The 27,023-nt window shown below is 35.6% G+C and overlaps 1 protein-coding gene across 2 annotated transcripts in view; it reads right to left on the bottom strand.

Annotated features, from left to right (window-relative positions):
* Positions 1-4,421: 4,421 nt before the first annotated feature.
* Positions 4,422-27,023, bottom strand: part of rassf6 (Ras association domain family member 6) — a 63,213-nt gene continuing 40,611 nt past the window's right edge. For both annotated transcript variants that reach the window (XM_039750832.1, XM_039750831.1), the window contains exons 7-11: positions 20,099-20,200; positions 17,057-17,108; positions 16,578-16,696; positions 11,017-11,114; positions 4,422-5,302 (exon numbers count right to left, since the gene is read on the bottom strand). In XM_039750832.1, coding sequence (XP_039606766.1) covers positions 5,227-5,302; positions 11,017-11,114; positions 16,578-16,696; positions 17,057-17,108; positions 20,099-20,200 — 447 coding nt within the window. In that variant the 3' untranslated portion in view covers positions 4,422-5,226. The remainder of the gene's footprint in view (positions 5,303-11,016; positions 11,115-16,577; positions 16,697-17,056; positions 17,109-20,098; positions 20,201-27,023) is intronic.

The following is a 27,023-nucleotide window of genomic DNA, read 5'->3' as shown; positions in this document are numbered from 1 at the left end:
TTACATTATTATTAAAATGTTTCCTTTTCTTTTTCATTACTTCTTTAACACACTACTTCTCCGCTGCGAAGCACGGGGATTTTGCTATATATATATATGAATGACCTCCAAAGAGCGCTGAGACTTTTGATCACGTGAACGTGTCTGCAAAAAGTGGCCTCTCCTGCCCTGCAAAAGTCGAGCAGCCGGCGTGCGTGCATAGCTGTGCCGGCCTTTGAGACGCTGACTGCGCTTCTGCCTTAAGTGAAAGTGAGCACTTTTAATTTTTTTCCTCCTCCCCCTGAGCTATAGCCCAGACAAGTGCAAACACGGGACCCCTTTTCTACACCGCGGCAACTAATATTAAGGCGCTTCGCACTTTCTTTTGCACATATACGATTATTAGGTCGTCACCTTGGATTATGAAGACATGCACGGGAGTGGAGGACCAACAGTGCCATCACAGCTGATTAATGGCAGAGACATCTCACCAGTCTACACAAGACCCACCGTGACTGTCCCCAAAAGGCGCTCATATCGTCAGCGATCTCTCTACACTATATAAAAGAAAAAGGCAACTTTCCTTTCTTTACACCTTTTTTCCTTTTATTCTAAACCAAAGCCTTTCTCTCTTAACACTGCAGAGGACACAAAACAAATTTTCTTTAATTGCTGGTAATGCCGGTAAGGCACATTACCAGAGGCAGAAATTTGGATGTTCACATAGCAAATGTAATTTCTATTCCACAGCCGTCGTGTATCGCCTTTCAAAAGGGATCTACTACCGAGAGATGATCCATATACATTTTAGCTGCTGTTAGTACTACTTACCTGTTGTGTTACACCGTGTTTAAAATGTAGTTTACCCGAAACCACTCCAGTAGTGCTCAATGTAGCTTTACTTCTTAAAACATTATTGTTTTACTGTTTAATAAATTATAGACTACATTTTATTATTTTTATCTTCCACTCAGTGAACAAAGCTATACACACACATATAGACACATACATATATATACACATATATATACCTGTGTGTATGTTTGTATGTATGTGTATATATATGTATATATATATATATATATACACACACACATACATACACACACACATATATAATTTGTGTGTGTGTATGTATATGTAGACTCAAACCAATTATGACAGCAGCAATCCAAGCTGTGAGAAAACACTAAAAAGGTGGCGTGTCAGACGTTGTGGTATATTTTCTGATGCAGCTAGACGAAAACAACTTTGTGACCCTGCCGCCAAATACACAAAACAATTACATTGACAATCATGTTACGTTATTTTCAAAATGTTTCCTTTTCTTTTTCTTTACTTCTTCAACACACTACTTCTCCGCTGCGAAGCGCAGGTATTTTGCTAGTCATGTATAAAAATGCTCATACACTATTTTTGTTAAACCCCTTGAATTAAAGCTGAAAGTCTTTTGCTTTGCTTTGATTTGTTTCCAATCCATTGCTGGTGGTGTATAGAACCAAAATTATGAAAATTGTGTCACTGTCCAAATACTCATGGGCTGGACCGTTTACAGCACATTGCAAATAAAGACCTACAACAAAGTACAAGAAACTGTATAATCTGGTGAAATAAATTTTTTAAATAAATCTGGTTATAAACTGTTACTATATAAAACATGCACACAGTCGCTCAGAAGGGGAAATCAGCATAAATAGTACGATTATTACTATGCCTCTAACCCATTCTTTTATTCAGTTTTGTCATGTTATTTTTTTAATATTTACCCTTATTTAGTTGTTATGAATTGTGGTTACTGTTTGATTTCTCTCTCTGCTCTAATACATTTTTGTGGGACTTTTATTTTTATCTTTAAACTATAGACCATGCTAATTTTTCTTTCACTTTCATTTTGTAATTTTGTTAGTACTGATTTTATTATTATATTTATGTTATATTATGATGCCATTTTTTAATCTTTGGGCACAACCACCTTGTGATCTCATTGCTTAGATGTTGTCTTTCTTAAGTTGTCGCAGGGGATGTCAAAGGGCCAACGCTCTTTAAGCAGAAGTTGCTGGTGTTGAATTATTCTTTTTTTGCAATTCTTTAGCAGTGTAAGTTCCAAAGTTCACATTATCCTTTAAGTGTCTTCAGCTAGTACATTTCCAGAGTACAGCTACCATCCTTGAGTGAGTGCCCAAAACCTATCACAGGGGTCCCCAACTCCGGTCCTGGAGAGCCCCAGTGGCTACAGGTTTTCATTCTAACCTTTTTCTTAATTAGTGCACTGTTTTTGCTGCTAATTAACTTTTATTGAATTAATTTTAATTATTCTTCATCATTCCTCTGAAATGCTTCATTTCTGTCCTTGAATGGCACCCAGACAGAAACGAAATGTGACGTGAGTGAGCCAACAGAAGACCAAATAAGTCAGGGCCTCAAACTCCAACCAATTTCACTCCAACTAGTTGCTTACTTACAGTAGGTTCTGATTCTTGTTGTTAATTAAACTTATTCTTTAGTTCCAAGGCGGGTTGCTCCTCTTGTTGTGCAATAGCATACACTTGTAAAATAGTTTATTTTCTCTTTTCTAAGAGCTAAGTTAAAATGTTTTGGGGACCTGAGCAGATCAGTATTCTTGAGACCTTCACCTTTCTTTATTTTCAGATATTGTATGATGGCTACAGCTGGTCATGTTTTGGCTCATTTTGTATCTCATTATTGTTTGGCTACTAAGTAAGGAAAAAGAACAAATTAAGAGGTCTGAGCCTTCAAGGGCAAGTCAAATATATTTTGTGGGTACTTCTTTATAGATTCCTCGATTTCTTGCTTTGAGACTTTGATTTTCAAATCTGTATTGGGTTTTATTACACAATTGCTTGTCTCTCTGGTTTTGACCACCACTACTTTTCTAGTTACATCTTCATCTATGCTACTTTTTCCCTTGCCTTTTTTGGCCTGCTGTTTCCCTAACATTGCAGTAGAACATTAGTCATCTAAGTGTGAGGTTTTTCAGCAGTTTAACACCTAAGTGAAAAGGAATTAGCTAAACAAAGTCTTACTAAAACAGCTTAAGCTGTAAACTGCTTTGCTAAACAAATAAGCAAGCATGCACACAGTGTCCCCTGTGGGCAGACCATGGCCAGTGTGAATTTTGGGGGCTACTACAAGGGAACCCTTAGCAAAGTTCCCCTACTCGACTAAAATGGGTTAATCAATGGCAGTACAAGTTCAGTAACTTCCTTTTTGACCCAGTGATGATTTGGTAATGCTGACCAATGTAATCACTAACCCATAGTATCCTACTTTTCAATGTTGCCGCAGAAAAAGTAATACATTGAATTATTATTTTCAGCAGGTTTTAGATTTTGATTGTAGAAGTATACATAATTTAAATTACTTCAACAAAGTATTCTTTTTATATTGGCTAAAATTGCAGAATTGTTTATATATTATTGGTAAAGTTCACATATTCAGTGTTGTAACACTGCAAAAAAAAATACAAAGGCACTTTGTGTTTTGCAAGTATAAATAGTTTAAAGCCACATTAGGATTGTGTTTTATTGTTCCTTTTCTTATTAATGAATGCATTGTAAATCTTCATAATTACACATAATTTCATTGATAAAAACCAACTAAACCTTAAAAAAAAGTTTCAAGAAAAGGACCAGTAAGTGGCATTGCAGTTCTAGTGCTACTGCCTCACAATAAAGGGTTCATGTTCCAAGTCCTCCCTGTTTGGAGTTTGCATGTGTGCGCTGTGTCCATTTTGATTTTTTCCAGGTGCCCTGATTTCCTCCCACAGTTCAAAATCTCGCAGGTTAGCTGGACTGGTGGTGCTAAATTGGTCCTATGCCCCTATGTGTGAGCGTGTTCACCCTGGGATGGATATGGTGCCCTGCCCAGTTGTTGATCCTGCCTGTGCCCATTGCTTTCTAGGGTGCCTGGCAACACTACCCTGGTATAGAAAATAGCAGGTTGGACTAGAAAGGTATGAACTTTCTTCAGGTTCTTGGCCAAATTAGGGCTCCCTGCCTTTTTGCCCACACTGGGCTGGTATTTTAAGGCCAATGTGCAAATCCCATTTGGGCCACTGTTGGCTGCCTGCATAGGGCCAATATGTTTGCCCACACTAGGCCTACTCTGGTCCAATGTCATTTTGTTTGTTATGTACCTTCCTGATCCGGTGATAAGAACCAGTTATTTTGCTAAAGAACCTCCCTGAAGTTAAATATGTTGACTTTCTTACTATTTATATACTTAGCATCTAAATGGTAAGAGCAAAATCAATATCTGTTGAATTTATGGGAGCAGGTGATCAAGCGGAGAGAATTTTTAATTACCCTCAGTGCATGCTCCTAACTTATCTCTCTCTTTCACACCATGAGTATGTGTGCCCCATGTGGTAGTGTCATATGAACACTCCTTTATACGTTTTACACAAATGGTGGCATTTCGTGTGTGGATGCTATAAGAATGGTCAAGTGTGTTAATTACACCATTTTTCTTGTTTTCATCATAAATTATGTTTGCCACCAGTAGTGAGGTAACAGAAGTGGTCAAATGGTACGGTGTAGCCAAAATAATATTGAGTTACGTGTCAAGAAAACAGCATGTGTTGAAAGATAACTGGGGAAAAATCATTACATCAATGGCTATGTTGCAGAAGCAGAGGAAAATGTCAGGCTTCTGGGTATCTTGACAAGAAAGCTCAGTGACTGTTTTTCTTTATGAGACAGTTTTAGTAATTTCAGCATGTCATAGGAAGATTCAAATAGTTTTTTCACTTTCTCCATCACAGCGTGATATGGCAATAACTAGGTAAAGGTGATATACAATACAATAAACAATGAGAGAGGGTAAGAGAGAGTGTAGTATGTGACCTCCCAAAATCTACAGTAGTCACCTCCCCTTTGTGGATTTTTGCAGACTGAGTGGAAAGGTGAAACCAATAAGATATTTTCTGACTGTTACAGTTGTGACCAAAGGAGGGCGCTCCGCTGCCCAATCTTGACACAGGCAGGCGCAGACACATATTATTTGGATATATTTCAATGAAAATTATTTAAATATACAAAATGTAAAAAGTAAAACAACTGTAAAAGCAACCAAAATGACTTAAATTCTTCTTTCAATTGCTGCCATTATTTAAATAACACAATCTATTTTACAATAAGACTGCTACTTTAAAGAAGCTTTGAAATAGTATATTACAAACAATTGTCACAGAATTATCCATCTTGCTTTTTGATTGCAGACCATCCTTTATACAGTTGTTTCAGTCTTTGAAATAATTTTTAAATGAAGATATTGCCTGATGACTTCCTTTTGCTGAGTGTACCTACAAAAAATGATATAAAATAATTATTATGCAATGTATAATATGACGTAACACATTCCATAATGATATACTACACCTTCATAACTTCACATACATAGAAGTATAATTTTATAATTCTTTTGGTTTTAAAAAAGTTCCACTTTTATAGAAGAGGCATTCAAGGACCATAGTTTCCATATTGATAGTTCCACGCCCAGTTAGACAATTCATAAGTCTGTTTTGCGTGAGAAAATGACTTAGGTGTGACACTTCACTTTGAGCTATTTTTCTTTAATATTTATGTGGTTTTGATAAAGACTAAAATATCTATTTGCATTTCCATGTCCCTTTATCCTATGAAATTTCCTCTTTTTTCTTTCCTAAGAAATGTCAGTGAAATGACACATAGCCCCTTTCTTGTAAGTTTATAACCTGCCAGTTGTCTTTGAGATAATACCAGGGTAAAAAGCTGCAGCATAGTTAGCAAGTAATCCTTTCTTATCTGAATGCCATATTTATCTGTATCATAAAATGCTAAAGTCTGTATGTCCAGTCCCTCAGAGCAATCTGACTGGTCAGATTCAATGTGGCAGCTGTCAAATGCAGATGAGATAAGAAGTGCAGGGGAAGGGAGGCTGACACATAGGGGGATACCAAAGAAAGGGGTAGGAGAAATGTTGAGAATCACCTTGACACATGGGAAGTGTCTGTGAGAATACATACAGTATGATGTTTTTACAGCGGGTAATGAGGGCCATGTCTATAATTTGGGGTAGCCAAAAAAGAGAAAGGAGATGAGCAAGGCATTTAAAATGACAGATTCTGAGGAGTAGGCCTTATGGGAACATGACAGAAAGAGGAAGTTCCAGCCAACACAGGATGAAACACACAAGGATACTGAAGAAAGGCACACATAAGTGTAAGAGATATCAAATATTAAGTATTTTTAAATGTATTCGATCACTTGATATCATCATGAAATGTAGCTAGTTATAAATAAAACAAAAACCTATAGCAATATGTTTTTAAAATGATGGTTCCTTTGTGAACAAAATGTGTTGTATTTCAGCACAATGTTTGCAGTTATTACTTTTGTTTAGCAATATTAAATAGTATTTCCTTTCTGAAGAAGAGTGAAAATAAAAGACAAAACATTCAGTAAAACGTCTGATGAAGCCAATACAGCTGACATGTTGAGTCTCTAACCTTCTTTCCTCTTGAGGGTAGAAATAACCTTTAACTTTATTTCCTTTGCAGATATATGCTGACACAGTCCTTCACTAAATTTCTGTTATGTTGTTTCACCTGAACAAAAAGGAAGGAAGATGCAATAGATACAGCCAAATAGGAAATGGCATCAAAAATTGGTCACTAATTAAGAAAATTGTTAGAATGAAAACCTGCAACCACAGTAGCACTTCAGGACTGGAGTTGGAGAGCCCTGATCTAGAGATCATAGTGGAAACGTACTCAAATATGTTTCTCAAATATGGCATAAAAAGTATAAAACATTCTTATCACAATAGTTGAAATTGTATCTATAATTGTACCTCCTGGTCTATAAGCATTTTAAATAATTACTTTGAATATTTGTTTGCAAAAGAAAGGAATCAAGGCTGTGCAGTTTTCAATTGCAGGTTTCCAAGGGTGTTATGGAATTACTAAAGAAGAATTCATTGGCTTCTTTATTGCCATGAAAAGTATTTGCTTCCTTAGTGAGTCCTTTTATTGCAAATCATTGAGAATGACTGTTTTCAGGTCTTTAACCAAAATCTAATATTAGATTAAAAAGGGCACTTAAGGAAACCAATACATCTTTTATTTAAGTCTCTTACTGCATGAATACAGTATTCAAATATCAAGTGGCACAGTGTGAAAATGTTATTGGCCCCATGTAGGGGAAAATTATTTAAAAATTCCTGTTTGTTTGACTGTTGTAGGACATCCTGACTTCATTTGTACTAGCACATTTAAATTAGAAGATGAGGTCATAAATAACATTTAACATTTGTATTTTGTTCTCTGACAAAGTTTACATATAAGAAATCTTATTTTATGAACCAGATATTTACTTCTGACTTTTAATGATTAACTATTTTGGGACCTTTGAATGGTATTTAATGGCAGAGGAGTCTTACTAGTATAAAACATTTATGTATATGCTGATTGGTATAACTGAAATGCTTCCTAGCTATTATATATAAATGAATCTAACTGTTAAGGGAATCTTTTCTGTTAAATTTCTTCTGTCTGTCGTGTTGCATTGAACAAGAGCACATGGGGCTCTATCAGTTGCTGTAAAACAATAATGTCTGTTATTGAGTTAATTTTTAACAATGACTCAAGGTTTTTCTTAATATACAGAGTATTTTTAGCAACAGCCCCTTGGTCTAAATAATAGTTGGCACCCACCTTTAGCTGCTCAGACTATAACCAAACATTTCTTTAAATTCAATATGAGTCGTTCAAATTTCTTGCAGAAATGCTTTAACTGAGAACCACTGGTAGCTTTTCAAGAATCAGCTCTTCATTTCCGTTCCTGTTGCTGAATCTGTATTGTATTAGGTCTTAACATTGACTAGACCAGTCCTAAATTTTAAAGTGGTATCTTTTCAGGCATTTTGATGTGGACTTGAGTCTGTGTCTCAACTAGCTACATGACCTAACTATGCTTCATCTTCACCTCACAAACAGACAGCCAAAAAGTTTCCTGATACAGAGTATAATTTATGGTTCCTTTAACTATGACACATTGACTCTATCATCATGGTGTTCACTATTGGCATGATATTTTAACTGTGAAATGCGTTATTTGCTTTTATGCTGGAGAAAATGTGACGCATGTCAACCAGAAAGTTTCCTTTTTGTCTAAAATGTCTATAAAACTTTCTTTCTAAAGACGGGATCATACAACTGTGTCCTGGAAAATGAGCAAAAGCAAAAACCTCACAATATGAAGAAGAAGAAAAGGATGATTCGGCTTCTGATTGATAACTGTGCTGCCCACAACATGCTTCCACATTTAATGTTTGCGTTGAATTCCTCCCACCCAATTGCTCAGCAGTACTTCAACCATTGGATTTGAGCATCATTCGCACCCTGAAAGTGTATTATTGCAACGAAATGCTGAGAAAAACTCTCATCAGCATAACCTGTGGACAGGAGGAGATTAAAATTAATGCGAAAGAAGCTATTGAAATGATTGCAAACACCTGGGTGCAAGTTAAAGAAAGCACGATAGTGACAAATTCAGAATCTTATTACTATGAAATTTTCATTACAACAAAATATTTTTTAGGTCCCTGGCAGTTTGTTGGAATTTTACCTATATATATATTGAGCAGGGTTAGCCATAATCAAGTCTCCCTGTGTTCAGTCACCTAACTATGATTACCCTTAGTTGGGTTTATCTAATAATCAGTTTTTTTACAAAATGTTCATTTGTTAAATTAAATAAGCTTTAAAAAAGTGTTCACGTAAAGATCCGAAATCATTCAGTGTTAAATGATTGCAATAATAGAGGAAATCAAGAAGGGGCAAAGACTTTTACATAACAGTGTATATGTGCTTTAAATAGCATTTGCTTGGTTTCTTAATACAGAGTACCTTCAATTTTTTTATTTCTCTTCTCTTTAGCAACCTTTATAACGTTAAAAATATGACTGTATTTTTCATAATTAAATAGCTCTTGCAGACATTTGTTTAAACTGCAGTTGCTTTAATATTTTAATATTTCAGTAAGTTATTCTGTGCATGTGCCATATTTTGACGTATTTGTTTCTACTTTCAGTCAACAGCCGCTCAAACACCAGAAAACATTTCTTGCATGAAATTCATATTTTGAATAAGCAAACACACACAGACATGCACATAAATCAATGGCTTTGAAATACCATTTGTTTTTTAATTTGATGAAGGATGATGTAGGTGCTGAAAAGGGCAATGCAGAGTAAACAAAGTATAGAGAAGGACAGCATGGGAATTGCAAATATGATCTTTCAAAAAAGTCTTGTACTGTAGGCAATTTAAAAAATACATTTATGACTGTGGATGTGTGGATAATTGTGTTCTGTATGTTCCATTGTTGGTGTTTGTCTGGCAAATGGCACTGCTAGGATATGCTTCAGTAGCCTCCGCCTTTTAATTTGGATTCAGTGAGTTAGAAGATGTGTGAATGGATAAACGTTATTTTTTTGTCTTCATAATGAACACTGATTGGTAAAGGACTGTGATTAACCAGCTATTTTCATTTTAACACATCAAGTAATTCTGCATTTCTCAACTTGTGGGACATGACAGTTACTGCTGTAAAGGCAAAAAAAAAAAATTGACGGGGAATCTTTGCAAAAACACAAGCATCCAGTAGGTGGCAGCAGATCACAATAAAGTATAAAACAGCTGCAACATCAGTTAATCACAAGACTACAGTCAGATAATTAGAGGCGATGCATGCCGAGCTTAACACTTGCACTGGAAACATGTTTATTAAGCATGCTGATGTACAGTACTTCTGCTTTCAGTGTTTGCTCATTTAGTATGGAGACATTATTCTGGTATTTAGTGGAAATAACTGTGGAAATTAGTAAATTACATTATTTCCTTAAACATTTCTCTTAATGGAAGTTATGACACACACAAAATGAAATAAAAAATGAAAAAGATAACAAGTTAATATATATTTTATATATACATTTTTTATATAAATGGTCTTTATTGTTGTTTATATATATCCATCCATTATCCAACCCACTATATCCTAACTACAGGGCCATGGGGATCTGCTGGAGCCAATCCCAGCCAACACAGGGTGCAAGGCAGGAAACAAACCCCGGGCAGGACGCCAGCCCACCGCAAAGTTTACGCACACACCCACACACCAAGCACACACTAGGGGCAATTTAGAATCGCCAGTGCACCTAACCTGCATGTCTTTGGACTGTGCTCAAAATATAAAAAAAGGTTGGTATTAAGATAAAATCTGCTTTGGCTTGGCAACCTGATACTAAAGTAACCCGTTATCAATAGTTTTAACTCCTTTATAATAGGCATTATAAAGGCATTATAAAATGCCTTTTTTCACATATTTGACTAGAGCAAACTGGTTTTCTACAGACTCATTCTAATTTAATTGGTGCATCTTCCTTTAAAGTTGCAATTTAAAGGCAGCAAATACTAAGTGACTTCTCTTATTGAATCAGAAATATAAATAACCCTCTCCATTTCTTTTTCTTACTTTTATTTCTGATATGTTTATTAATTCATTTTCCAATACCAGCTTATGTCCAAGCTCAAAACTCATTTAACTGTAGCTCTGTATTCAGCAGCCAAGTGGGAAGTTCAAGGCCACATGATAAAAAAGCTAGAAATGTGTTTGCAGAGCAAGTTAATTATATGTCAAAACAGGTGTAGTACAGCATATCTAAAAGGCACTGAAGACTGACAATTTTTATATTTTCTACATTTACAAATGATTGTTTCAAACTATTCCTAAGAGTTTAAAAACTCTCATTTTTGTTCCTTCGCTATATGTTTCTCCTAAAGTTTAGAAAAATATGATCATTCTGTCCTTCATTGTATTCATTCAAACATCAATTCAGCGAGTGTGCCAGTATTTACTGCATAATATGTTTTTAAGGGCTGTAAAAAAGATCAATTTATTTCAGACTCATTTAACTTTGTCTTTTTCTGGGAATTTTGATTAGGCTTAAACTCTGTATTTAATATATTTCTCTTACTTGCTGTAAACCTTCTGAATCTCTTTAGTTTCTTCCTCTTTTAGCTTTTCAAGAAATTCCTTTAAAAATGGAACGTCAAACCTAATGTACTGGGCCACCTGAAAAAATGTACAGTTAGAAAAAAGAATTAGTTACATTTTTGAAAGAAAAACGAGAAATTTATTCCTGATGCTATATTGGTAAAGAAAATCTATTAATAAAGGTAAATAAATATGTCATAAAACTGAATGTATAAAATATTTCTCAACATTTCCAGTGCATCTTTTAATAAATATTCTGTTAAAAAAAGGTTTGAATGATGTTACTTAAAAAGAGGCATGACACTGCACTATAAGTCACTGTTTAGAATACCTGCAAAAATTTAGAAAGAAGGATTCTGAGTCAATTTAAAGGCAGACAGCATATGTTCCATTGGCAGCAGTTACTGGTTAATAAATGAGTTAATGGTTGGAACACTGTGGCCCTTCAGGATCTGAGTTTGATATGTTGCCATAGACGCTACCTGTGTTACTACTAATGGCAATAGCAACATTAAAAGAAAGAGGAATCATTTTCGAAAAAATGTAACGCTATGCCCCACCTCACCAACAGTCACCTTCACAAGGCCCTAGAGAGCTCCAATCCTCATATTATTGCAAAGCCTAAAGACCCACAATTAACTACTAACAAAAGTTTACCATTTACAAAAAAGCATGTATCTAGACATCTCTATCTAGACCTCTCTTTTAGGTTTTGTTGATGTAGAGACTGAAATGAAAACAAAGCAGGTCATGTGATGGTTAACTACACTGAAGCTCCGCCCTTCATTCTGCCCTTTCTCTCTTATTTTGTTGCAGTTAATTCCTCAGGTGTGTTTCTAATTATGGTGGCTAACTAAGGTTTTGAGGAAAGCTCCGTTCTAGCTCTTAGTCTTCACTGAGGCACTGAGTGTTTCCACATTCTGAATTAAATAACAGAAGTTGTAATAGATTATAAAAATGGGTCTTTGGGCAAATGAGGCAAAATAAGTATTAGAAAATTGATTATCATTGGAATAAATATTGTCAGTTACGGATTCTTTGCAAACAAAAGTCCAATGAAGTTGAAGTTAAGAATTAAAAAACAATGATTACTATTACAAATCTTCAAAAGCTATAATATTCAGTACAGATGCACATATTTACTTCCGTAGTAAGAGTGTTTTTTTAAAATACCTGAAAACTGAATGATTTAGTATTAGGACAAATTGTTTCTTTAAACTAAAGTGTTTTCATCATGCATCAAACATATAATAGTAACCCACTTGTATAGTTAATGGCTGCAATACCATGTCATAGGGAAACTGTTTCACAAAGGAGAAATACCCACCTGCCAGGAACAGTCTCTTTCTTTCACTGTCTCTCCCTTTGTGTTTAAAATTGGCAATTGTAACCCTGCCGGTCCTGTTCGTCAAGTATAAAAATCTATGATCATCTTGCTTAGCAATTCAAGAGCTGGGAGACTTTTACCACTGTTAACTGTAGAGTTGCTGACAATACACTGATGGGGAGCTTTGTCATATGCATAAAATAATCTTTACTTTTTCCTTCTTTTGTTTCTTTTAATGTTTTTTCACTATTAATATAAACAGCTTATTTGTATTATTTGAATTGACATAAAGCATAATCACAACAAGTAGAAGACTTGCCAGTATACATTATCATGGCACGTTTTGAGGTCCTGTGTGATAAGTCCATTTTTCCTCATTAACACAGTAATAATATTCTTTAACTTTTTTTGTCATTTCACCTCAATCTCACATTATTGGAGAAGGCAGGATTTTCAATACAATCAGATATCAATCAATAATGATGATTAGAACCAAATATCCATCCATCCATCCATTTTTCAACCCGCTAAATCCGAACACATGGTCACGGGGGTCTGCTGGAGCCAATCCCAGCCAACACAGGGACAAGGCAGTAACCAATCCCGGGCAGGGTGCCAACCCACCGCAGGACACACACAAACACACCCACGCACCAAGCACACACTAGCGTGTAATTATATCCGGCCCGCGAGATCATTTTATATACTGTATTATTGTTATTAAAGCCCGAGTATATGAAGTGCTGGTAACACAATAAACTACAGATCCCATAATGCAGCGCTTCAGCTGCCTTGCCGAACACTTACCGCGTTAATCAAGTCTACCTTATGATGCTGCAAGTTATTGCGAAGCTAGCTCACACGATGCTGAAGAGAAAAGTTGATTCTGAAAATAGAGCCTTTAAAAACCGATGGGAGGCTGAGTATATGTTTACTGAACCCGTGTGTCTCCATTACAGAATTTAATCTAAGACGGCACTATGAGACAAAACATCAGGGTAACCTGAATGCAATGCAGAAGATACAGAAAGCAGCATAATTAAATAAGAATCTGACACTTCAGCGGACGCTTTAACCCGTGCACAATCACAAAGTGATTTCAAGTGAAGCTGCTTTTATGGGAGACACAAATGCACCAGTGCAATTTGCCCCACTTTCCCTGTTGCCAAGTAATGTTAAACCAAGTCGTCACTACGGTGTTCCCAAATACGCACTTTGCTGATAAACTGAGCGCACTGAGTTTGCACGGCGCTTTGGTGACTTCGAAGAACAAAAAAAGTCCGTCTACATGCGGCTCGAACCTTGTTTTGTGCATGTTTGGTAGCACATATCTGTGTGAGAAGCTCTTCTCAGTGATAAAGACTAACAAAACAGCACACAGGAGACGCCTCACTGATGAGCACCTGCAATCCATCCTGAGAATCTCCACAACACAGAACCTCACACCAAACAGAAACGAACTTGTGGCCAAAAAGATGCCAGGCGTCCAGCTCTAAAATGACATATGAGCAAAGACAACTGAATGATTTGATTTGTTATTGCTGAAAGGAACACATTTTATTTATATTTCTAGGTTTTGTTATGCAGCATGTTCATATTTGAATTTGTATAATTTTGAAAGGATATATTTTATGGAGAGCAAAATCTTTGGGATATTTAAAATCTAAGTTTATTTTTATATAAAATTACATAAGAGTAAAGAAATGTGAATGTTTGTTCTTTTAACGTTTACTTTATTTCTAACTTGTATAATTTAGACAGGATATATTTTTATGGAGAGCAAAATATTATAAGTTGTTTAAGGTTTGAGTTGATTTATTCACGAATAATATTCCTGTCTGTTTTTACCATTCCTACCAAAGATATTTCTGTCGACTAAATAAAAATTCCTTCTATTTAAAATTTAAATAGAACTTGAACAAATACGATAGTTCATAATATCCACGCAGACTTGCACGTAAGAGCAGGAGTCATCCGTTTTAACAAGCAGCGTATTGCACTGATACGAAATAGCTGTGTGTGTATATATGTAGATATGTATGTATATGTATATATATGTTTATATATGTGTGTGTGTATATATATGTGTATATGTATAGATATGTATATATATATGTTTATGTGTGTGTATATATGTGTGTGTATGTATGTATGTATGTGTGTATGTATTTATGTGTGTGTGTATATGTATGTGTATATATGTAGATATATATGTATGTATATACAGTATGTGTATATGTATAGATATGTATATATATATATATGTTTATGTGTGTGTGTAAATATATATATATATATATATATATATATATATATATATATATATATATATATATATATATATATATATATATATGACAACAACACTCATCACTCACAACAGTGACAAAACAATTACATTGACAATCATGTTACGTTATTTTCAAAATGTTTCCTTTTCTTTTTCATTGCTTCTTTAACACACTACTCTCCAAGCGCGGGTATTTTGCTATAATTTATATACTACATTTTATTTTTTTCCCTTGCACTCAGTGAGCGAAGCCACTGGGTAATCAGCTAGTTTTATATATTGCAGAAATGCTGAGTCCTCGATAACTGAGCAATATTTTTTCCAGCATAGAGGAAGGTACGAGATGTGGAAAATCGGACAGGTTCTGTTTAACAAAGTTTCTGATTTAAAGATAGTGAAAGAAATGTGTTGCTGGAAAGTTAAATTTGGAATATAATTGTTCATAGGATGCAAAGATATTGTCCATATAAAGATCTCTAAGCAATTTAATCCCCAATGTTTTCCAGATATTAAAAACTGTATATGTTTGTGAGGGTTGAAAAAGGTGGTGCTCATGCAGAGGTGCCACAGAAAAAAAATTCTCCATCTTAAAATACTTCCTACATTGGTTCCATATTCTGAGTGAGTGAAGCACAATTGGGTTATTAGTATATTGGCGATAACTTACATTTATTGGGGCACAAAGCAGGGAATATAAAGAAGTACTGCAGGATTTTATTTCTATTACGTACCAAGCCTGTGTATGTTCATCTATTTGTGTCCAGGTTTTTATAGCTTGTATGTTTGCTGCCCAGTAATAAAACTGAAAGTTAGGTAGAGCCATGCCACCTTCTGCCTTGGGTCTCTTTAGGGTCGCTCTTTGGAGACATGGATGTGTTGAGTTCCAAATAAATGAGGTTGTGGTTGAATTTAATTGCTTCAAAAATAATTTATTGATGTATATTGGAATGTTCTGAAATAAAATGAGACGCTTAGGAAGGATATTCATCTTAACAATGTTAATTCTTCCAGCTAGAGTGAGATGAAGGGTTGATCATCTATGCAAGTCTTGATTCATTTTTTCCATACAGAGGGTGAAATTTTGTTGATAAAGAGCTTTATGTTTACTTGTGATATTTACCCCTAGATTTTTGAACTAATCTGCAATGATAAAAGGGAAGGTGTCCAATCTAATATTGTATGCTTGAGAATTCACTGGAAAGAGCACACTTTTATTCAAATTAATTCTGAGACCAGAGAACTTTTGAAATTCTGGAAGTGCTGTTAAGACTGCTGGCACAGTATTTTGTGGCTCTGATATATACAGCCCTTTGACGTATGCATGTAAGTACACAATTATTTGTTTGTCTAGAAACAGGACTTTTATTAAAACCCGAGTATTTATTTAGCAGCTTAACAAAAAAATCCAGCTTTTATTAGAAATGGTCAGCATGCCAGCTGTCACACAGTTTCTGACGCTGACTGTCTGTCTGATTTATTTTACACATATATTAATTCTACCATCTTGACTATATCTGTGTCATGCATTTAAGATTATATGACATTTTGTTGTATTGAATTTACCTGCTGTTTATGTAAGCTAAAAACTCCACACACTTTTTCCCTTCTTTGCTACATACATATAGTTACGCCGTCTATAATCTCTCATACTTCATGGTATTTTCTCCTTTCTCCTTCTGTACATTTTTCACCTTTTTGTTTCTGCATGCAAGGGTTGCATCTTTTGTCTTTTTTATTATTATCATCACTATACCCCTTCTTCTCTTCCAAGGCTAATGTGAAACAGATTCTTTACAATACTGCTTTACCATTATTCACACTACACAAGTTCATTACTAATATCAATGATGCTTTCTGCATTCCGGTAAGAGAAAATAAGTTAAAAGATTTAAGCAGTTCTGAGAAAAATAAATTTTATACATACATCAGTGCTGATTTCTTGTTCATCTGAATCCATTAAGTACATTTTATTAATAGTCCCTGATGGCCCATTGAGTAACCTTTCCCACAAAGGATAATCATATTTCTTTATCTTTCTACGTTCTGTAAGTGACAAAATGTCAGGAGAAGGTATTATTAGGAAAAAACAATGTTACATGCTCATTTATTATCAAGAAACACAGTAGCATACTGTAAGTAAAAATATCATGATTATGATTTTTAAATTTGAATTAATGGTTGTTTTCTGATTATGCATTTTATTCTACTTAAATGCAATAACCAAATATTTATGTAAAGGAATGTATCTTTAAGCACTTTTTTAAAAAAGTGTTAAACTGCTTGATGCTGTTACTAAAATTTACCAAAACAAAAAAGCAGCAATTTTAAAGAAAATAAAAAAGATGAAATCTGTATAGGCTATAATTTTAAAGAGATGGATGTGCTGTTACTACTGGTACTTACCACCACTTGCGTGAATACAATACAGTGCAAATTCAATTGGATCATTTTCAACCTGCAACGAATAAAAGAGAGAATTTTTTAAAGTGAGTTTATACTACTATATGCTATCAAACATATGTAATGGGTATTTACTTTGCTAATAATGGAAATGTACGTGTGTTCCATGTATTAAATGAGTTCTTAAATTCTTAATTTAAGATTAGTCTGAGTAAGAATATAGTATTTAATCTAGTTCTGCATGTCATCTCAGATTTTAACATTCCTCTTTAATTGCGCCATATCGGTTCACTTATTTAAGACCTACAAACAGTGGTTATAGGGTTTAGAGTTTTCAATCTAACGTTTAATAATTACATTTAATTAGCTCCGTGTGTCTCTCTCGCACCGACCTGCTTCCTCTCTCACTCCCTGTAACCTCTGTCCGTCTTTTTTCTTCTCTTTTCTCTGATCTTTTACCAATTTGTCTCCCAACCGACTCGCGCTTCTTTTAAACAGCGAGGGGCCATAGCAGCTGCAGCACATTAGCCACAGGAACAATCACGGATGTGGGCAGTCCCTCACCTGTGCACTCGGTGGGAAACGCCCACACCGCAGATCGCCCCGTGGCTTGCTATGGCCACTACGCCCCCTCATGAAGCCACGAGCGCGGTGATTATTTAAAAAAATGGCCTTTGCTCAACGAGCTGTGGACCCATAACTCCACAAGCCTTTTTTTGATGGTAGAAAGGTTTGAAGGATACTACTGCTATGATGATTCCTATAGCCTCATTTAATTTAGGACTATTTATACATAAGGAACATTGAACCACTTCATCAGAATGGCCAAATTGATGGTCTTTTGTCTTTGGGATCTGTAGAGGTTTATTTTCTCCTCCCTTCTGAGCATGGCATATGTTATCAAATTAATGCTTCCATTTCACCTCTTGTATAAGTTTACTTTTCCTGTTACTGTTTGTAAATTAATTTAAACTACACTTATGTATAAAAATGTGCTATATAAATATTGGTGTTGCCATTTGTACTGAAACTTTCAGAAACATTGATAGTACTAAAATATTTGCACCCTTGGAATATATTGGCTCAGATACCTCATACACTAAAATATTTTTCAACTACATGGCTGGCTTTTACATACATTGAAAATGTTTTACTCTGCAGTTGTAATACAGCCACAGAAAGTACCTTAAAATTATTAGAACTTTTAAAACAATGAACCCTTAGACATTTCTTTTCAAAGTCAGCTTTAAATAAATATACTCTTCTTCATTATGTGAGACACATAGTCATAAGATTTATGATACAAATGAGTTGTCATTTTCACTGCATTTCCTTATTTGATCATATGTGTCACCAAGATATCTTATTATCTGTATGCAAATATTCCAAAATCCTAAAATATCCAAATTCTGGTCCTAGGCATTTCGGATTAAAGATACTCAACCTCTACTAGTCCTTTTAAAAACATTACAAATTCTTTGAGCATGGGAAAGAAATGATAAAAATAGCATATATTATTATTATTACTGTTAACCATAAACACTGACAGTTTCCAGCAGCCTGGGTGAAAATCAGCGTGTTCCCTGGTGAAATGCTGAGGTGAGCATTATAAATGAGATATGACTTAGCTTAGACACAAAGAGAGTGAGAGTGACAGAAAACAGGTGACTACATTGTGCCTTTCCATAGCCTGCAAACCTCAGACACAATTTTATTTCTATTGTGGTATCATGAATAAACAAATCTTTATGTTGCTAGTGCTCAATTAGGAACCTGATGGTGAGGCCATCCCTAGATTAATTTCTTTACATTTAGACTTTGTGATTATGGCAGTTGTGTTACAAGTAACTGACTTAGTTTCCTAGATAAAACATCCAACTTTAGGGCAGTATTTGATAAGTTAATGTCACATTCTGAGGTCCTATTTAGTGGCAACAGGATATGAGAACATCTGTCAAGCTAACCAGCTAACTTCAACATCCTGTGGCGGACTAAAACTGAAAGCTCATTAAATAGTATGTTGGATACAATAATTTTGTATTAACATGTAACAGTGATCTTCACAAACAAACTCAAAACTCGTCTCATACTTTTTGATTGAAACTTGATGAACCAAAGTCTGATTAGAGCTGTAGTCAGTCAGTTGAATTGAATATGATTGTGAAAGTGTATGTTTAATCAAAAGTGAATAGAAAACCATATTTAAATTTAATAACCAAGACTATATTTAGATTACACCAATGAAAACAACAGTTCATTTTCTGTAAAGCTCCTTTTCAATGTATGTACCAGACAATTTAAGAATTCCAATAAACCCTAATCATTTGGATTATATTACACTACACTGTTAGCACATCATCTCAGTTTGCTCATTTGGAAGAATCCCAATTCACCTACCATAGTGCAAAAAATCTATGGTGGTCAGGATGAACCATTCCATGATCAAGGTGACTGCTAAAAAACTACAGTTAAAGGCATTTTAAATGGGGGAAGCTCAATTATAAATACTTACTGATGGTTCCCTCCAAGCAGAAATTAAAGGTTGCTATTCAAATAACTCATAATCCTAAAAGTCATCCCCAAATTTGTGGGTGATTTAGAATAAAATGTATCTGCCAAGATAAAGATGGGAAAATATTTATAGAGTAAATATACACAGAGAGAAAATGAACTGATAAGAGGCTGACTGTCTGCTTAGTGGAGTTGGGTACATACTACTCAGACAGAGCTTTTGCTGTTTTGTAGTTCCTACTTCCTTAATACTTCCTAAGAACTGTAAATACAGATATTGTCCGTTATATGTAAGTGGCATTATTTTTACTCTTTATTCAATATGTAGTTGATTAATTCAGATTTGAAGAAATGTGTAAGATTTTTTTAGAATGGTTAAAATAACACAATGGACAATATGAACATAATCACTGCTTGGTGCAACTCTGCTAATATTCTTGACAACCAAAAGTAAAACTGTAGTCTACTGGTATATTCCTCTGTCTGCTACGGTCATTAATAAAGTATTAGGGATAAGAAATATTAAAAATGTACCTTATATTTTTGAAGAAGCAGGGCAATAACCTCATGTGTTGTCATGTTGCTGTTGATTCTTACATTGGTCACACATCCAAATGTCGGAATAAAAATAGAGGTCTTAAAAAAGGAAAGGAAAAATAAAAAAATACAGTATAACTATTGAAATAACTGTTCACTTAAACTGTTCTTAAATCAAAAATCTATTTTAATGTCTTTATATTTGTATATTTTAACAATGTAATATAATAATTATTTTAACAGTGTTATACCATTCTAGGAAATTTCTCATTCCAGAGTGCTGGGCTAATACTACAATAATGATGTTGAAAGCAATTTTGAATCTACTTGTGCTTTTTTCCACCTTAAACTACTCATTCATTATCCATTGACAACTTTCTATGTTTAACACAGTATCTCTTGCAAATTTTATGTTCTAGTTCAATGAGTATTCAGTTACATAGCAAGATACACATAAAACTTCCACTAACTGCATTTTCTTCTGACAGCTTTACTCCACATAGCAGGTTTGTATAAGAAAATATATATATATATTCTACAAGCAAAAATACCAGAAATACATGACCATTAATGCATTTCTTAAAAAAACATTTATAGTATTAAAGGTTTATGAAATATACATTTGCTTATACTGCTTAATTATAAATCAATTCTAAAAAGCAGTTTTTTTAATATTAAGTAGAATCACTTTTTATGCTTCTTAATGCAGCCAATATTATAATTTTTCAAACTGGAAGGATACAATTTATGAAACAAATAGCAAAACATAAATCAAATTAATATCTTTTTCTTTTTTTTCTGATACAGATGGAGCTTCTTTGTGTAAACCAAGAGTAAAGTATGTGTTTCTTTCCAATTCACATACAATAAAATAGCTGAATTAAAATTCTTCAAGATATTCTCAATGATATTTAATACAATGAAAAAAAATTAAGGACAAGAATTCTTTTTTTAATGCAATGGAAGTGATTGGTAAAACCATTTGCACAAAACTGAACTTGGTGAGATACTAAAATGCAATTTGAGCCATTTATATAAAGGTGTTTAGGTCCATCCTGCAAGCACTTAGATGAATTGATTCCGCATGTGCCAGTCTGTCATTTAGTACTTACATAAGGATTTCTAGTGGAAAAAACAAAATGCATACAACCTCAACTAGGATAAGGCAGTTGCTAGGTAGCGGAGAGTTTGGCAGTGGTGACTTTCCATGGAGTTACTTTTCCTGTGGAGAAAACTCAGTAATCTGCACAATGGCAGTGATGTAAATAAGAGGCATAAACAAAATTGATTTTAATCTAGATTAAATACTTTATGCAGTTGCAGAAAACATCACATGGAAAACACAATAGTGTGAACATAGCTTTATAGAGCAGTATTCCTTGCTTTCCACCACCCCCAAAAAACTATAAACTTTTAACCCATAAAAAATAATCCCGAGTGAGTTTCACTTGACACAATTTTGAAATTACCTGTAAAACAAATTTTTAGTGTCAGTTTAATGAAATTGTGTGCAAATTGAAGCTGGTCTGTTTCGCTAATTAGTCTTAATGAATATTGATTTTTTTATAGAAATAGTAAAGCAGCGTTTCTCAACCTTTAAGTATTTGCGACCCGAGTTTTCATAACAGTTTTAATCGCGCCTTCCCCTAACATTTTTGTTGAAATGTAGATGCATATTTTATTATACCTACTTAACTTTTATCGACATTTATCTAACTGTATTTTCTAACTCTATTTATCTAACTATATTTTTTGTTCTAGTATCAGAATGTAGTTTAAGTTAATTTGTTTTGGTTTCAACAGATGTTTTTTTCATATTTTTGATTCTTGTTTTCTTTTATTCAAATCTTCATGACCCCCTTTTTGTTACTTTGCGCCCCCCTAGGGGGGCCCACCTCACAAGTTGAGAACCACTGTAGTAAAGCATATACATATTTTTAGCAATATTTCATTTTCAGATTTGGCTCAATAACGGAAATCCATCCACTGATTCAGTTACTAAGTTCCTTAATTCAAGTTACAGGCTCTGCAGAAAAATTGATTGTGATAAGTCATTAAAAAGAAAAATATTTTGGTTTTGGTTTTACGTGTTATTAATTTATTTGCTAACTGTCATATACGCAAATTTGAATAAGCAAAGAATATCCCGGATCTAGAGAATAATTTAACTAATTAACCTTGAATTCATCAATCAGTTCTCCTTACCTTGTTTTATTTTGAATTTAGAATCATTAAGTAACTGACACACATTGCCAACAAAAGATATGGAATATTCAAATAAATTCTATACAAAGATGGAGTAGAGGTGAAATGTTTTGGTTATAGAGGGTTTATAAACAAAAACTTGCAATAATAGAAATGAAATCCTTCCATAAAAAGACATGACTTTCAGTAATCCTTTACAGATTATTCGGCACAACAAAAGTAGTTTTGGAAGATGAGACTTAATGGATTATTCTGAAAAACAGTGTTAAAATCAAATACATTTTTGCTAAGTATCTATTTTGTGAATACACTGTATCAGGGGTGTAAAGTATCAGTCCTGGGGGGCTGCAGAGGCTGCAGGTTTTTGTTCCAACCCAGAAGACTCATAAGACACCACTCCTTGCAGATAGCAAATCTTATTTAATGTCATGGTTTGTTACTATTTTAACTCTGTATTGTCAAGTCATTCTTAGATTTTGTCCTTTCCAATTATACCATCCAAATGACTTACAGCAGTGGTGCCCAAGACATCGATCGCAATCGACTGGTAGATCGGAAAGGTAGTGTAGTGCGGAGGACCGCCGGCTTCTCATGCCGGTCCTCACCCCCAGGCCGCCAGGAGGAGCCCTTCCGACAGCAGGATAGTGCCCCGAGGTCCAGCAGGGCCTCATGGACTTTGTAGTATTTATACACAGCCCTGCTGGATACCTTGGGGGCCACCAGGAGTCGCTGTGGGGGGGTTTATGGGCTCTTTTGTGCCTTATGACCCGGGGGTACGTCACGGTCATGTGACGGGAAGGAACGACGTGCTCCCGGGTTGAAGTAAAAGACTGATTGCCCTGACCCGGAAGGAAAAAGGAACTGTGGACTGTTGGGACAGAAACACCTCCGGGTCAGGGGCTATTTAAGGGCGGTGCCTCGCTCCAGACAATGAGCTGAGTTGGGAGGCAGGGTGGCTAAGCGTCTGGGAGAGTGGAGGATTATTATTATTATTGTTGTTATTATTATTATTGGAGTATTTGGGAGTGGAGGGTGCTTTGTGCACATTATTGATATAATAAATATCATTATTGGACTTTTACCTAGTGTCTGAGGGTGCAAGGGTGCGAGAAGCATCTTAATCTGTTACAGTAGGTAGATCGCATTGCATTCAAAAAAAAATTTTTTAAACGTTAGTCTATCATACAGTGGTGTGAAAAACTATTTGCCCCCTTCCTGATTTCTTATTCTTTTGCATGTTTGTCACACAAAATGTTTCTGATCATCAAACACATTTAACCATTAGTCAAATAAAACACAAGTAAACACAAAATGCAGTTTTTAAATGATGGTTTTTATTATTTAGGGAGAAAAAATCCAAACCTACATGGCCCTGTGTGAAAAAGTAATTGCCTCCTTGTTAAAAAATAACCTAACTGTGGTGTATCACACCTGAGTTCAATTTCCGTAGCCACCCCCAGGCCTGATTACTGCCACACCTGTTTCAATCCAGAAATCACTTAAATAGGAGCTGCCTGACACAGAGAAGTAGACCAAAAGCACCTCAAAAGCTAGACATCATGCCAAGATCCAAAGAAATTCAGGAACAAATGAGAACAGAAGTAATTGAGATCTATCAGTCTGGTAAAGGTTATAAAGCCATTTCTAAAGCTTTGGGACTCCAGTGAACCACAGTGAGAGCCATTATCCACAAATGGCAAAAACATGGAACAGTGGTGAACCTTCCCAGGAGTGGCCGGCCGACCAAAATTACCCCAAGAGCAGAGGCGACTCATCCGAGAGGTCACAAAGACCCCAGGACAACGTCTAAAGAACTGCAGGCCTCACTTGCCTCAATTAAGGTCAGTGTTCACGACTCCACCATAAGAAAGAGACTGGGCAAAAACAGCCTGCATGGCAGATTTCCAAGACGCAAACCACTGTTAAGCAAGAAGAACATTAGGGCTCATCTCAATTTTGCTAAGAAACATCTCAATGATTGCCAAGACTTTTGGGAAAATACCTTGTGGACTGATGAGACAAAAGTTGAACTTTTTGAAAGGCAAATGTCCCGTTACATCTGGCGTAAAAGGAACACAGCATTTCAGAAAAGAACATCATACCAACAGTAAAATATGGTGGTGGTAGTGTGATGGTCTGGGGTTGTTTTGCTGCTTCAGGACCTGGAAGGCTTGCTGTGATAGATGGAACCATGAATTCTACTGTCTACCAAAAATCCTGAAGGAGAATGTCCGGCCATCTGTTCGTCAACTCAAGCTGAAGCGATCTTGGGTGCTGCAACAGGACAATGACCCAAAACACACCAGCAAATCCACCTCTGATTGCTGAAGAAAAACAAAATGAAGACTTTGGAGTGGCCTAGTCAAAGTCCTGACCTGAATCCAATTGAGATGCTATGGCATGATCTTAAAAAAGCGGTTCATGCTAGAAAACCCTCAAATAAAGCTGAATTACAACAATTCTGCAAAGATGAGTGGGCCAAAATTCCTCCAGAGCGCTGTAAAAGACTCACTGCAAGTTATCGCAAACGCTTGATTGCAGTTATTGCTGGTAAGGGTGGCCCAACCAGTTATTAGGTTCAGGGGGCAATTACTTTTTCACACAGGGCCATGTAGGTTTGGATTTTTTTTCTCCCTAAATAATAAAAACCATCATTTAAAAACTGCATTTTGTGTTTACTTGTGTTATATTTGACTAATAGTTAAATGTGTTTGATGATCAGAAACATTTTGTGTGACAAACATGCAAAAGAATAAGAAATCAGGAAGGGGGCAAAAAGTTTTTCACACCACTGTATATACTCCCTATGGCATTTGCCACTTGATTGACATACAGGGCGGCCAGTATGAGATCTCTTTTCTTTTAACACACTGGTCATCCCGCACGCACGATCAAATGCACAAGCTACTGCAAAACTTAAGCTGTGATCTAATTAGCCTTACAATGTATATCGACTAAAGAAGTGATTTTAAAAAAAAATTGTTTGGGGAGGGTATGAGCTGGATGTGGAATTAGAAGTGGATTTTTTTTCTCACAATGTCACAATTGAAGTGTGTTTGTCTGATCTGTCAATCTATCACTGCTATGCCAAAGAAGGAAAATGTGGCAAGGCACTTTTGAACTGTTCATAAAAACTACGAAACTGACTTCCTTCCAAAAAGTGATCTGAGAAAGAGAAAGGAGAGGGAACTAAAATCGCAGTTAATCGGACAGCCGTCATTTTTTACTCGGCTGAATTCAAAAGCAAAGGCAGACACACCGAAGCATCATTCCGGGTGAGTCATTCAATCATTAACCATAAGAAGTCCTTCCAAGAGCTACCTCCTTGACTGCATTATTCGGCTCTACTTATTTTAGTCAGCCTTTTCCCCCATAAAGATTATTAAATCCAAATACTTTAGTGACCATAAATGTATTAAATTATTATTGTGCCATAAAGGTTATTCAGTTATGCAAGGTACGACAACATATATTTTATGTATAAAGTATACTCAGTGTACAGTGGCAGGGAAGTGGCTAAGTCAGTGTGATCAGGAGGGGGTGGTATCAGGTGTAAAGTTTTATTTATTGTGAACATGTTCTTCTTAAGTTTGCATATGCTGGATTTATGTCAAAGTGCCTATTACCTTTGATTCTTGTAAGTATAAGCATTATGCTCTGATGAAGGCCCCTGGCAGGGGTTGAAAGCTCAGATTAAAAACTACTTTATGATACGTGATTCATTTTTTCTCCTTTTGTGGATCTCCAGCTGCAAATATGCAACTGTATCACAGACCTTCTTTTCCATATATATATATATATATATATATATATATATAAACTGCTCAAAAATTAAAGGAACACTTTGAAAACACATCAGATCTCAATGGGAAAAAGAAATCCTCCTGGATATCTATACTGATATAGACTGGGTAATGTGTTAGGATCGAAAGGATGCCACATCGTTTAATGGAAATGAAAATGATCAACCTACAGAGCCCTGAATTCAAAGACGCCCCAAAAATCAGAGTGAAAAAATTATGTGGCAGGCTAGTCCATTTTGCCAAAATTTAATTGCAGCAACTCAAAATTGTACGCAGCACTTTGTATGGCCCCTGTGTTCTTGTATACATGCCTGACAACATCGGTGCATGCTTCTAATGAGATGACAGATGGTGTTGTGGGGGATCTCCTCCCAGATCTGGACCAGGGCGTCACTGAGCTCCTGGACAGTCTGAGGTGCAACCTGGTGGCATTGGATGGACGAAAACATAATGTCCCAGAGGTGTTCTATTGGATTTAGGTCAGGAAAGTGTGGTGGCCAGTCAATGGTATCAATTCCTTCATCCTCCAGGAACTGCCTGCATACTCTCACCACATGAGGCCAGGAATTGTCGTGCACCAGGAGCCACTGTACCAGCATAGGGTCTGACAATGGGTCCAAGGATTTCATCCTAATACCTAATGGCAGCCAAGGTGCCTTTGTCAAGCCTGTAGCGGTCTGTGTGACCCTCCATGGATATGCCTCCCCAGACAATCATTAACCCACCACCAAACTGCTCATGTTGAATGATGTTACAGGCAGCATAATGTTCTCCATGGCTTCTCCAGACCCTTTCACTTCTGTCACGTGCTCAGGGTGAACCTGCTCTCATCTGTAAAAAGCACAGGGCACCAGTGGTGCATCTGCCAATTCTGGTATTCTATGGCGAATGCCAATCGAGCTGCATGCTTGCTG

The sequence above is a fragment of the Polypterus senegalus genome, chromosome 4 (genome assembly GCF_016835505.1).
Source record: "Polypterus senegalus isolate Bchr_013 chromosome 4, ASM1683550v1, whole genome shotgun sequence".
Taxonomy (NCBI): domain Eukaryota; kingdom Metazoa; phylum Chordata; class Cladistia; order Polypteriformes; family Polypteridae; genus Polypterus; species Polypterus senegalus.
This window is presented reverse-complemented; position numbering and strand designations above follow the sequence as displayed.